The 14,154-nt window shown below is 42.9% G+C and overlaps 1 protein-coding gene across 5 annotated transcripts in view; it reads right to left on the bottom strand.

Annotated features, from left to right (window-relative positions):
• The window catches only part of stac (SH3 and cysteine rich domain), a 62,169-nt gene extending 48,792 nt beyond the window's left edge, over positions 1-13,377 (bottom strand). Inside the window, exons 1-3 of one of the 5 annotated variants that reach the window (XM_064928599.1) lie at positions 13,282-13,377; positions 489-530; positions 1-206 (exon numbers count right to left, since the gene is read on the bottom strand). The exon at positions 1-206 is cut by the window's left edge and continues 281 nt beyond it. In XM_064928599.1, the coding sequence (XP_064784671.1) occupies positions 1-206 (206 nt within the window). In that variant the 5' untranslated portion in view covers positions 489-530; positions 13,282-13,377. Of the gene's footprint in view, positions 207-488; positions 531-6,861; positions 7,372-13,281 lie in introns of those variants that run through there. The other 4 variants (XM_064928598.1, XM_064928597.1, XM_064928596.1 and 1 more) reach the window with 4 other exon arrangements.
• Between the last annotated feature and the right edge of the window lie 777 nt (positions 13,378-14,154).

Raw genomic sequence — 14,154 nt, forward strand, 5'->3', positions numbered from 1 at the left:
TGGACAGGTTGGACAGGTTGGACGGGGTGGACGGGATGGGTCACCGCCACCCCGATCACACTCAGTTGGCACGTGCTGCTGCTGTTGTCAGAGAGCAGCTCCGTCGATAACTTGGCGTCATTGTTGTTGCGCTGGAAGCAGTTGTCAGCGCTCTTGCTGCGCATGCTCTTGGTCTTGAAGGAGAGGGAGCGCTTCAACTTCTGCATCTGCAGAGCGAGAGAGAAAGGAGAGAGAGAGAGAGAGAGAGAGAGAGAGAGAAATAGAGAAATAGAGAAATAGATAAATAGATTGAGAAGAGATTGACCTTAGAACATGTTTATTACCGTACAATATTGTACAGTATGTATCAAATTAATTAAAATTGGTCCCATTACTGTAGCATGGTATCTTTGCTCCATAAGCAGCACGTCTATACAAGGTGCCATACAATCCTTTTCTGCATTTTTACTGCTTATGACTTATCATTGGGCTGTTCCAAGATAACTCACATTGAGTCTTCAACTGAAAGAGTCTTCAACAGAAAGCTTCAACTGAAAGAGAAAAACATTCATGAATGTTCACTCATATTTTTCTAAGTCTATTTCTGACGCTCATACTGTAAGCGGCCACTGAAATTGCAAAGTCAACCTGCAGTTCTTTTGTAGAAAACCACTGTATAGGTTCGGTCCCCCACATGGAAAGGAAATGTAATTTCCCGGGTTACGCTTTGCATCATGGAGGAATCATTTCTACCATGCTGGGCCATAACCTGAATCAATTTCCTTACTGCTTCTCTTTTTTTTAAGTATAATTTATAGAGCATCCCGGGAGACAGGAAATGTCTCCTCTACCATCTCTACAAATGTATTTCCTCATCTTGAAGGACTTATTGTTTACTACACCCTCACTTGGGTTGTGACAAACACTCAACAAATTCCTTACTGTACACCCTGAAGACATGCAAACAAAACATGTCAGAGTTTTTAAAAATGTTTCAATTGAACATGCCATACAAATAAAGGCATTTTATTTCATTATATGAATTTCTTTTTGATGAACAATTTATCACTTTTACCAAAGAGCACCTTCTATCTACCAAAACCCTTCTATTGTGTACCTTAGCACCTTCTGTCTACCAAAACCCTACTATTGTGTACCTTAGCACCTTCTGTATACCAAAAACCTACTATTGTGTACCTTAGCACCTTCTGTCTACCAAAACCCTACTATTGTGTACCTTAGCACCTTCTGTATACCAAAAACCTACTATTGTGTACCTTAGCACCTTCTGTATACCAAAAACCTACTATTGTATACCTTAGCACCTTCTGTCTACCAAAACCCTACTATTGTGTACCTTAGCACCTTCTGTCTACCAAAACCCTACTATTGTGTACCTTAGTACCTTCTGTATACCAAAACCCTACTATTGTGTACCTTAGCACCTTCTGTCTACCAAAACCCTACTAATGTGTACCTTAGCACCTTCTGTATACCAAAAACCTACTATTGTATACCTTAGCACCTTCTGTCTACCAAACCCCTACTTTTGTGTACCTTAGCACCTTCTGTCTACCAAAAACCTACTATTGTGTACCTTAGCACCTTCTGTCTACCAAAACCCTACTATTGTGTACCTTAGCACCTTCTGACTACCAAAAACCTACTATTGTGTACCTTAGCACCTTCTGTCTACCAAAAACCTACTATTGTGTACCTTAGCACCTTCTGTCTACCAAAAACCTACTATTGTGTACCTTAGCACCTTCTGTCTACCAAAACCCTACTATTGTGTACCTTAGCACCTTCTGTCTACCAAAAACCTACTATTGTGTACCTTAGCACCTTCTGTCTACCAAAACCTACTATTGTGTACCTTAGCACCTTCTGTCTACAAAAACCTAATATTGTGTACCTTAGCACCTTCTGTCTACAAAAACCTACTATTGTGTACCTTAACACCTTCTGTCTACTAAAATCTACTATTGTGTACCTTAGCACCTTCTGTATACCAAAAACCTAATATTGTGTACCTTAACACCTTCTGTCTACTAAAATCTACTATTGTGTACCTTAGCACCTTCTGTCTACCAAAACCTACTATTGTGTACCTTAGCACCTTCTGTCTACAAAAACCTAATATTGTGTACCTTAGCACCTTCTGTCTACAAAAACCTACTATTGTGTACCTTAGCACCTTCTGTCTACTAAAATCTACTATTGTGTACCTTAGCACCTTCTGTCTACTAAAACCTACTATTGTGTACCTTAGCACCTTCTGTCTACAAAAACCTAATATTGTGTACCTTAGCACCTTCTGTCTACAAAAACCTACTATTGTGTACCTTAGCACCTTCTGTCTACCAAAACCTACTAGCACCTTCAAAAACCTACTATTGTGTACCTTAGCAACCTTTCTTTTTGTCTACAAAACTGCTTCTGTTAATTTTTTATATATAACTTAAAGAGCTCTTCTACCACCTCTACAATGTTTTTTCTCATGTTGAAAGACTTATTGTTTACTACGCTCCCACTTGGGTCGTGACAAACTCTCAACAAAACGACTCTCCGCCAAACTACAATTTTATGGCTTCCGTATATCTGCCCAGTCAGTGCCTGCACTGTCACATTAAAGAGCACTTCTTTTAAAATGATGGTGAATGGTGGTCAGAGAATGGACTCATTAAACAATTATTTTCCATTTCACAAGTCAGTGGCTGAATCTGTAATGGGGACCCTACACCAGGGTGAGTGGCTATTTTCAACTTGTTATTTAGGTGCATTTGTCCCTGCAGTTGATCTGTTTTCATTAGATTGGCCTCAGTGATTTCCAGGATCCATGAGTGGAAAGTGTTGAGGATAACATACATATACATATCATAAAATGTTTTGTTGGATGAACAAATCTCCTGTGGTGACCAATGATTGCATTATCTCAAATGCAATTTGCAATGTGTTCCCCTGTTGTATTTTCCATCCAAATGAATCCAGAAGTGAAACTGAGTTTTGGCAGTATGCGTGTACGTGATCATGACCTGTTGATCAATCTGGAAATAATTAAATCAGCCCCCCACCAACAGAGCATGGTACTCTGATAGTTCAGTGTAGCTGTCTTTTCACAATTAAGCTTTGATGTAGTCTAGCCTTGACTCTAGGAGATGGTGTTTGGAAAATAAAATACCTATCTATAATGTATAGAGACAGTCTTCTTCCTCACTGAGTAAGGCTGCCTTTTGTGTTTGTTTAACTTCTCAGTAATGACATTGAAATGAAACAATGGTCAAAATAAATTCAAATAAATCCTAAATTGTGTCAAATTGTGTCAATTTGCGATGTTATGATTGAATTATACTGGTATGGTGGGGTAAGACACGAGCTGATGCCGTATCTGTCTACTCCGGCTCCTCCCCTCCGGCGTTCGACGTAGCCGGTTTACTAACCACCGGTCCTGGCAACCATCACTACGCACACCTGGCTTTCATCATTACGCACACCTGGCTTTCATCATTACTTGCACCTGGCAACCATCACTACGCACACCTTGCTTTCATCATTACTCACACCTGGCTTTCATCATTACTACGCACCTGGCTTTCATCATTTTTCAGCGGTTTTCAGAAAATTCTTTAATGAAAAAACAGGAATGGCATAAATCCTCTTCCAACGTTGTCAGCGGAACAAAAAGAACGTTAGTATAGTGCAGGTGGCACCTGCCAGGCAGACTCCGACAGGACAGGACAAGGTGGAAGCAAACGAGACGACAGCTTGCTTTGGCATCAAAAAACACAAACAAGAATCAGACACTGAAAGTAGCAGGAACAGAGAAAGAAATAGAGACCTAATCAGAGGGGGAAGAGAGAACAGGTGGAGAAAGAGAGAATGAGCTAGTTAGGGGAAAAGTAGAACAGCTGAAGGATGAGAGACAGAGAAGGTAACCTGAAAAGACCAGCAGAGAGAGAGAGTGAAGAGAAAGGACAGGAACAGACATAACAAGACATGACATCATTACTCGCACCTGGCTTTCATCATTACTTGCACCTGGCTTTCATCATTACTCGCACCTGCGCTTCATCATTACTCGCACCTGGCTTTCATCATTACTCGCACCTGGCTTTCATCATTACTCGCACCTGGCTTTCATCATTACTCGCACCTGGCTTTCATCATTACTCGCACCTGGCTTTCATCATTACTCGCACCTGGCTTTCATCATTACTCGCACCTGGCTTTCATCATTACTCGCACCTGGCTTTCATCATTACTCGCACCTGTGCTTCATCATCAAGCACACCTTTTCTCCAATACCTCACCTTTATCTGGCACTCCAATAGGTTCCTTCCCCAGGCAGTTTTGTTTCTGTTTGTTCATGTCTAAAAGCTACTCCTACGTTATATCGTTCCATGTTCGTTGTTATATTAAACTTACCACCTGCTTCTCGACTCCCAGCGTCGACATTACAGAATACAGTATCTAAGGAACACCTATTCCCCATTTTAATAGGATCCCGACTGAGAAGTCTCATTATTTTAAGTTATAGCTTGGAGATGGACAAAATAGAGATGTATTATCATTTAATTTTGCACTTTCTCTACTAAGACCAGAGAGAGAGCCATAATACACCAGATGTCAGTATTTTATGAGCATCTGTGTTACCCACTCTATCATGAGCTTAGTGGCTGGAATCCTTAAAACCCCTACATGTGCACATTAAAGCAGTCAGAGAATTGGAGAGGTGGGATCTATCAAAAATATATTGTACTTTCTTCCTCTCTCAATAAGGGAATGATGTGACTGCTCTGTGATTTAATGGAAGGAAACAGAAAACTGTACATCAATTAGACGCCCATCTAAAATTATTTGTGATGTTTTATATTCTATAGAAAATATGTTTACTGGTATGTTGCTCCCCTTCCATGAAAAATAAAACAAATTATGAAGAGCTTTCAGCTATATTTCTATAAAGGCAGTTGCCACTCAATGCACTTCGTCATAAACAATGAAGGCTGCACTGTTCTCTTTCTCAATACTAGAACTCTACATTAAGGTCTTCCTCAGCATAATAAGACAAATGAATCAACAGACCAGGCTGAGGGTACCCCTTTGGTAAATGTCTGGCTGTTGATACAGGATCCAGCACAAGAGCAATAGCCACATGGACAAGCTTAAAAAGAGCCACTCTATCATACTTCACAGGGGGCTAATGAGAAGGGGGGATTTCAAGCTAAAAGCTAATTTACCAAAAACACCTCAGGGAATCTCATGAATTACAAATTTCCCAAGGCAGCTTAAATAGTGTTTCTCATCAAGAGTATATAAAATGGAGGTTTGGCAAAGAGGCTGATTAAAGTTTTGATATGGCACTTCAGTTTTCTTACTTTATGAATACCAACTTTCCTTTAAAAGGAAAAACAATGAAAGTCACATCGAAACCAGTGAAAGAGTCCCTATATGGTGCCTTTAAAGAAGTAGCCTAGTTTTTTCTCTGCAAATTGCATTACAAATGGTTTACTATGCATTTCGAATTAAATCAACAGCCTGTGCCATGTGCATTGAATCACAGGTGTGAGGTATGGTTTCATGCAGTATTACAACATTCTAGAATGACTTAGTATAAGTGGCATTCTGGGAACAGGTATAATTTCTCAATAATAAAAAAACAATCATGGCACGTGACTAATAACTAATTATCCATTCAGAAAGCAATCAGCATATCCACAGTCACACACTTCTCTCAAAGGAACCCAACCATAACATCCCAACTGAGACACCTGGAAGAAATGATTACAGTTGCTTGCCCACAGCTGCTAAGCTACTCCAGGATACCTGCCAAGAATCCCTTCAAATAGCAATCTAGCGACCACATTTACTGATGTGTAGAGATGGGGAGGGCTACAGACTAATGTAACGATGAAAGGGGAAAAGGTTTTCGTTTTGCCATCGCTGGAGCAACTGGCTGCCACGGAAAGGGAACGGAAAAACTGAAATGGTTTCTCTCAACTTGAGATTGTCATTTACGAGAACTGAGAAGCGTGTCTAAAGTGTCCCGCATAAAGCCAGAGAGCTTTGGGACAGGAAGGGAGTGTAACTGGCTAAAAACCTACAACCATAATGATAGTGACTGGTCCAGTATGTTAGAGCTAATTATAGCTAGTACTTACTCAGGGCTATGGGTGACCCAGATAAATAGGTGTGGACCACAAAATTAAACAAAATGCCAATGGCAGAGCTGGAACCCTCCTATAGCTCCCACGTGCAGCAACCCCCATCAACTTTTAGGGTCCATCTGTCTGTCCTATTCATAAATATTCATATTTTTATGATACTGTACTTCCATTGGCAAGGTTAGATATGATACTCTACTTTCATTGGCAAGGTTGGATGTTATAAGCCAATAATATTGGCTGAAAACAATCAGTGGAAACACTTCACTGGAAAAACTCAATTCAGACTAAATCGAACTCAGGAACAATTAATGTTGTTATTATAGGATTTTGGAGCTATAATACCACATAGTAGCCTAAAATTTCAGAGTATATATAGTTTAAATATGTCCATCATATAACTTTACTTTAAGAATGCCAGACACTTAGATACTGAACATATTTAATACATGAAACATGTATGAATGGTTGGAATATACCATATGAAACTGTTTTTGTTTACAACAAGATGCACAAGTATGACCATGTGCAATATATGAGCCATTTAAAATATATAAAATAGACTTAATTGACCATTTGGCTGAATAATTGAAATAAGGTACATGTCTCAGCTTCGGCTGTTCCAGACAGATTGAGAGGCGGGTATGCAGGTTCTTTATCTATTTTAAACCATTTCACGATCTATTGATTCATGGAATGGGCGCATCAACTAAAAACCGACCTTCTTGGGTACCACTACCTTTGTCTCCTGTTGACTCGCGCTGGGCGCTGGTGACTGAGGGGTCTCGTGCTGCTCGCGCTCGTTCTCCTTGCCCAAACTCTCGTCTTGCATGATGTTAGCTGGTGGAATCATGTTCTTTCCTCTTGGACAAAAAAAAACTTAAAGACCGGCTTCCGTGTTGCGCTGAGGACTTTGTACACTCGTGTGCAGCTTTGAATATCTCAATTGGCTACATTTTTCAGTGTTTCTTCATTCTTCGTCGTGACTTCGTTTTCAACTGTCCTGAGATGAGAAGTCGGTCTTATAGCGGTTCTGAAAGATAGGCTACAGAATCGACTGCGGGGGAAAGAAAACAATTTGGTGCGTAGAATACATACTTGCAAGCCAATTGCCTTATAAGTTCACCCACTATCGACTCTGTTCGGTACTTTCCATCACTCTCCTGCTGCGTAATGTTGCCAATATCCCATCCGTGCCCATGCGCGCGCTGCGTCTGGTCTTGAGCTGTTCGTGCCCTTGCTGTCAGTGATCAGCCGGATTCTGCTGTCAGCTTGTTTATAGGCGGATAGCTGAGCGCCTGCCTCATTGCTGTGAAGGGAGGGGTCTTTCTTGTCAACGTAGTTTGGTAAGCCAAGGCAGGCCTAGACAACCTTCCATTTCTGTCATCATACATTTCAGAAAGAATACTACATGTATTTGGTTATTTTGGTTCAAATTGAAGCAGGCAGCTGGCAGGCTATTATATTTACATAGGCTATATAATATACATGTTAATACATTTATAGGCACCTTGTCAAAGGCACCTTGTCAATAATCTATAGTTAAATGTGCTCACTACAAACCACCTCATTAAACAATATTAAATACTCATGGGAGGAGGAACAGGTTGAGGAAATATCTTATGAACTATGGGAAGGGGCACTCACTATTTGTGCTCGGCACGGTCTCATTCAATGCGAACTCATTCATAGGGCCCACTGGACCAAAGCAAGATTATCCAAAATTTACAAGGATGTGAACACTTGTAACCAGTCTCCTGCTAATCATGTACACATGTTTTGGTGTTGCCCATCTCTTGTTGGTTTCTGGAAAGACATCTTTAACACACTTTCAGAATTAAGCGGCACACAAATCGAGCCAGACCCTTGTATTGCATTATTTGGGGTTTCCTTACCCACAATACAATTGACCAAAATCAATAAGGATGTAATTGCATTTGTCACTTTGTTAGTGAGACATATGACATCTTGGATGTTAAGGACTGTATTATCTGTGCTAGTTGACCTGTAACAACTGTATCAAAATATATTTATTTTCTTGTCTTTTAATCTTTTATGTTTATTTTTTATTTTTTTATTTTGTCTCTCTCTTTGTTTTGCTGTATTGTTGCCTTTGATGTGTTGTTTTATATTACTACCAACTAACTTACAAATGCAATTATTTTTTAAATATTGGTGTTGAAAATTCAATAAACAAAGTTTTTAAAAAACAGACACTAACAGCTTACAGACGGTAGGCACTTAAGGCCACAGTTATGAAAACGTAGGACACTAAAGAGGACTTTCTACTGACTCTGAAAAACACCAAAAGAAAGATGCCCAGGGTCCCTGCTCATCTGCGTTAACGTGCCTTAGGCATGCTGCAAGCAGGCATGAGGACTGCAGATGTGGCCAGGGCAATAAATTGCAATGTCTGTACTGTGAGACGCCTAAGACAGTCCTACAGGGAGACATGGCGGACAGCTGATCGTCCTTGCAGTGGCAGACCACATGTAACAACACCTGCACAGGATCGGTACATCCGAACATCACACCTGAGGAACAGGTACAGGATGACAACAACAACTGCCCGAGTTACACCAGGAATGCACAATCCCTCCATCAGTGTTCAGACTGTCCACAAAAGGCTGAGAGAGGGTGGACTGAGGGCTTGTAGGCCTGTTGTAAGGCAGGTCCTCACCAGACATCACCGGCAACAACGTCGCCTATGGGCACAAACCCACCATCGCTGGACCAGACAGGACTGGCAAAAAGTGCTCTTCACTGACGAGTCGTGGTTTTGTCTCACCAGGGGTGACGGCGGGATTCGCATTTATCATCGAATGAATGAGCGTTACACCGAGGCCTGTACTCTGGAGCGGGATCGATTTGGAGGTGGAGGGTCCATCATGGTCTGGGACGGTGTGTCACAGCATCATCACTCCAGACCTGACTGCCCTTGACCAGCACAAAAACATCCTGTGGCGGACTGCAATAGCATCGAATAGTCGCGATATGCAACTGCTCAGGGAAGTCAGGAACCAATACACGCAGCCAGTCAGGAAAGCAAAGGCTAGCTTTTTCAAACCGAAATGTGCATCCGGTAGCTCTAACTCCAAAAGGTTTTGGGACACTGTCAAGTCCATGGAGAACAAGAGCACCTCCTCCCAGCTTCCCACTGCACTGAGGCTAGGTAAAACGGTCACCACCGATAAATCCATGATGATCGAAAATTACCCCCCCCCCCACCCACCCCCCCCGACTCTCTGTCAATCACTGTATTCTTATCGGCAGACTCAATAGCCTCGGTTTTCTCAAATTACTGCCTCGCCTGGTTCACCAACTACTTAGCAGGCAGAGTTCAGTGTGTTAAATCGGAGGGCCCGAGGTCTGGACTTCTGGCAGTCTCTATGGGGGTAACACAGGGTTCAATTCTCGGACCGACTCTTTTCTCTGTATATATCAATGATGTCGCTCTTGCTGCGGGTGATTACCTGATCCACCTCTATGCAGATGACACCATTCTGTATACTTCTGGACCTTCTTTGGACACTGTGTTAACTAACCTCCAAACAAGCTTCAATGCCATACAACACTCCTTCCGTGGCCTACAACTGCTCTTAAACGCTAGTAAAACCAAATGCATGCTTTTCAACCGTTCGCTGCCTACACCCGCCCGCCCGACTAGCATCACTACCCTGGACGTTTCTGACCTAGAATATGTGACCAACTACAAATACCTAGGTGTCTGGCAAGACTGTAAACTCTCCTTCCAGACTCATATTAAACATCTCCAATCCACAATCAAATCTAGAATCGGCTTTCTATTTCTCAAAAAGCCTCCTTTACTCACGCCGCCAAACTTACCCTAGTAAAACTGACTATCCTACCGATCCTTGACTTTGGCGGTATCATCTACAAAATAGCTTCCAATACTGGATGCAGTCTATCACAGTGCCATCCGTTTTGTTACCAAAGCCCATATACCACCTACCACTGCAACCTGTATGCTCTAGTCGGCTGGCCCTCACTACATATTCGTCACCAGACCCACTGGCCTCAGGTCATTTATAAGTCTATGCTAGGTAAAGCTCCACCTTATCTCAGCTCACTGGTCACGATAACAACACGCACCCACAGCACGGGCTCCAGCAGGTATTTCTCACTGGTCATCCCCAAAGCCAACACCTCCTTTGGCTGCCTTTCCTTCCAGTTCCCTGCTGCCAGTGACTGGAACGAATTGCAAAAATCGCTGTGGCTGGAAACTTATATTTCCCTCACTAACTTTAAACATCAGCTATCTGAGCAGCTAACCGATCGCTGCAGCTGTACATAGTCCATCTGTCAATAACCCACCCAATCTACCTACCTCATCCCCATACTGTTTTTATTTACTTTCTACTCTTTTGCACGCCAGTATCTCTACTTGCACATCATCATCTGCTCATTTATCAGTCCAGTGTTAATCTGCTAAATTGTAATTACTTCGCTACCTTGGCCTATTTATTGCCTACCTCCTTACGCCATTTGCACACACTGTATATTATAGACTTTATTTTTTTCTATTGTGTTATTGAATGTACGCTTGTTTATTCCATGTGTAACTCTGTGTTGTTGTTTGTGTTGCACTGCTTTGCCTTATCTTGGCCAGGTCGCAGTTATAAATGAGAACTTGTTCTCAAATAGCTTACCTGGTTAAATAAAGGTGAAATATTTTTTTGGAAATTAAATCATCAGACTAAGCTTGTTGTCATTGCAGGCAATCTCAACGCTGTGAGTTACAGGGAAGACATCCTCCTCCCTCATGTGGTACCCTTCCTGCAGGCTCATCCTGACATGACAATACCACCAGCCATACCACCTGCTCGTTCTGTGCATGATTTCCTGCAAGACAGGAATGTCAGTGTTCTGCCATAGCCAGCGAAGAGCCCGGATCTCAATCCCATTGAGCACGTCTGGGACCTGTTGGATCGGAGGGTGAGGGGTAGGGCCATTCCCCTCAGAAACGTCTGGGAACTTGCAGGTGCCTTGGTGGAAGAGTGGGCTAACATCGCACAGCAAGAACTGTCAAATCTGGTGCAGTCCATGAGGAGGAGATTCACTGCAGTATTTAATGCAGCTGGTGGCCATACAAGATACTGACTGTTACTTTTAACCCCCCCTGTTCAGGAACATGTACTGTAATTCCATTTCTGGTAGTCACATGTCTGTGGAACTTGTTCAGTTTATGTGCCAGTTGTTGAATCTTATGTTCATACAATTATTTACACATCTTAAGTTTGCTGAAAATAAATGCAGTTGACAGTGAGAGGACATTTCTTTTTTGCTGAGTTTATGTGAGAATGCTGTTCATTGACTACAGCTCAGCGTTCAACACCATAGTGCCTACGAAGCTCATCACTAAGCTAAGGACTATGGGACTAAACACCTCACTCTGCAACTGGATCCTGGACTTGATGACGGTCCTCCCCCAGGTGGTAAGAGTAGGCAACAATACATCTGCCATGCTGATCCATAACATTGGGGCCCCTCAGGGGTGTGTACTTAGTCCCCTCCTGTATTCCCTGCTCACCCATGACTGTGTGGCCAAACAAGACTCCAACAACATTATTAAGTTTGCTGATGACACAACAGTGATAGGCCTGATCACCGACAACGATGAGACGGCCTATAGGGAGGAGGTCAGAGAACTGGCCGTGTGGTGCCAGGACAACAACCTCTCCCTCAATGTGGGCAAGACAAAGGAGCTGATCGTGGACTACAGGAAAAGGTGGGCCGAACAGGCCCCCATTAACATTGACGGGGCTGTAGTGGAGCGGGTCGAGAGTTTCAAGTTCCTTGGTGTCCACATCACCAACGAACTATCATGGTCCAAACATACCAAGACAGTTGTGAAGAGGGCACTACAAAAACTTTTCCCTCTCAGGAGACTGAAAAGATTTGGCATGGGTCCCCAGATCCTCAAAAGGTTCTACAGCTGCACCATCGAGAGCATCCTGATTGGTCACATCACCGCCTGGTATGGCAACTTCTCGGCCTACAGAGGGTAGTGCGAACAGCCCAGTACATCACTGGGGTCAAGCTTCCTGCCATCCAGGACCTATATAATAGGCGGTGTCAGAGGAAAGCCCATAAAATTGTCAGAGACTCCAGTCTCCCAAGTTATAGACTGTTTTCTCTGCTACCGCACGGCAAGCGGTACTGGAGCGCCAAGTCTTGGACCAAAAGGGTCCTCAACAGCTTCTACCCCCAAGCCATTAGACTTCTGAACAATTCATAAAAATCGCCACCGAACAATTTACATTTCCCCCCCTAGGAGATTAATTTACCTTTCAGCAGGATAATAACCTATAACACAAGGATAAATCTACACTGGAGTTGCTTACCATGAAGACAGTGAATGTTCCTGTGTGACCCGAGTTGCAGTTTTGACCTAAATCTACTTGAAATATATGTGTAATGGTTGTCGTCTGGAGAAAGAGAGGAGGACCAATGTGCAACTGAACAAAACAACAAAAATGACAAACGAACAGTCCTGAAAGGTGACGAAAAACACTAAACAATAAAATAAAATAATCACCCACAACTAAAACGGGGAAAACAGGCTACCTCAGTATGATTCTCAATCAGAGACAACGATCGACAGCTGCCTCTGATTGAGAACCATACCAGGCCAAACACAGAAATACAAAATAGAAAAAAGAACATAGACTACCCACCCCAACTCACGCCCTGACCAAACTAACACAAAGACAAAATAAAGGAATTAAGATCAGAACGTGACACTATGGCAAGACCTGAAAATTGTCTAGCAATGATGAACAACCAATTTGACAGAGCTTGAATAATTTTTTTTTAAATAATGGGAAAATGTTGCACAATCCAGATGTGGAAAGCTCTTAGAGACATACCCAGAAAGACTCATAACTGTAGGTGCTTCTACAAAGTATTTACTGTGTCAATGTGGCAGTCAATGTGGCAGTTGTACTTAATTCCTAAGGTATTAAAGTTCTTAATGTGCATAATTTATTAAAATGACAATTGAACAGGTAAAGGGGTATGCTTAGATAACCTATGCAGAAAAATATAGGAATAGTAATTATTAATTATTAATAGTAATTATTATAATAGTAATTATTATTATTAAGACCTTCTCCCTTACCTCACCTCGCTCATCAACTCATCCCTGACCGCTGGCTACGTCCCTTCCGTCTTCAAGAGAGCGAGAGTTGCACCCCTTCTGAAGAAACCTACACTCGATCCCTCCGATGTCAACAACTACAGACCAGTATCCCTTCTTTCTTTTCTCTCCAAAACTCTTGAACGTGCCGTCCTTGGCCAGCTCTCCCGCTATCTCTCTCAGAATGACCTTCTTGATCCAAATCAGTCAGGTTTCAAGACTAGTCATTCAACTGAGACTGCTCTTCTCTGCATCACGGAGGCGCTCCGCACTGCTAAAGCTAACTCTCTCTCCTCTGCTCTCATCCTTCTAGACCTATCGGCTGCCTTCGATACTGTGAACCATCAGATCCTCCTCTCCACCCTCTCCGAGTTGGGCATCTCCGGCGCGGCCCACGCTTGGATTGCGTCCTACCTGACAGGTCGCTCCTACCAGGTGGCGTGGCGAGAATCTGTCTCCTCGCCACGCGCTCTCACCACTGGTGTCCCCCAGGACTCTGTTCTAGGCCCTCTCCTATTCTCGCTATACACCAAGTCACTTGGCTCTGTCATAACCTCACATGGTCTCTCCTATCATTGCTATGCAGACGACACACAATTAATCTTCTCCTTTCCCCCTTCTGATGACCAGGTGGCAAATCGCATCTCTGCATGTCTGGCAGACATATCAGTGTGGATGACGGATCACCACCTCAAGCTGAACCTCGGCAAGACGGAGCTGCTCTTCCTCCCGGGGAAGGACTGCCCGTTCCATGATCTCGCCATCACGGTTGACAACTCCATTGTGTCCTCCTCCCAGAGCGCTAAGAACCTTGGCGTGATCCTGGACAACACCCTGTCGTTCTCAACCAACATC

The sequence above is a fragment of the Oncorhynchus masou genome, chromosome 21, assembly GCF_036934945.1.
Source record: "Oncorhynchus masou masou isolate Uvic2021 chromosome 21, UVic_Omas_1.1, whole genome shotgun sequence".
Lineage (NCBI taxonomy): Eukaryota > Metazoa > Chordata > Actinopteri > Salmoniformes > Salmonidae > Oncorhynchus > Oncorhynchus masou.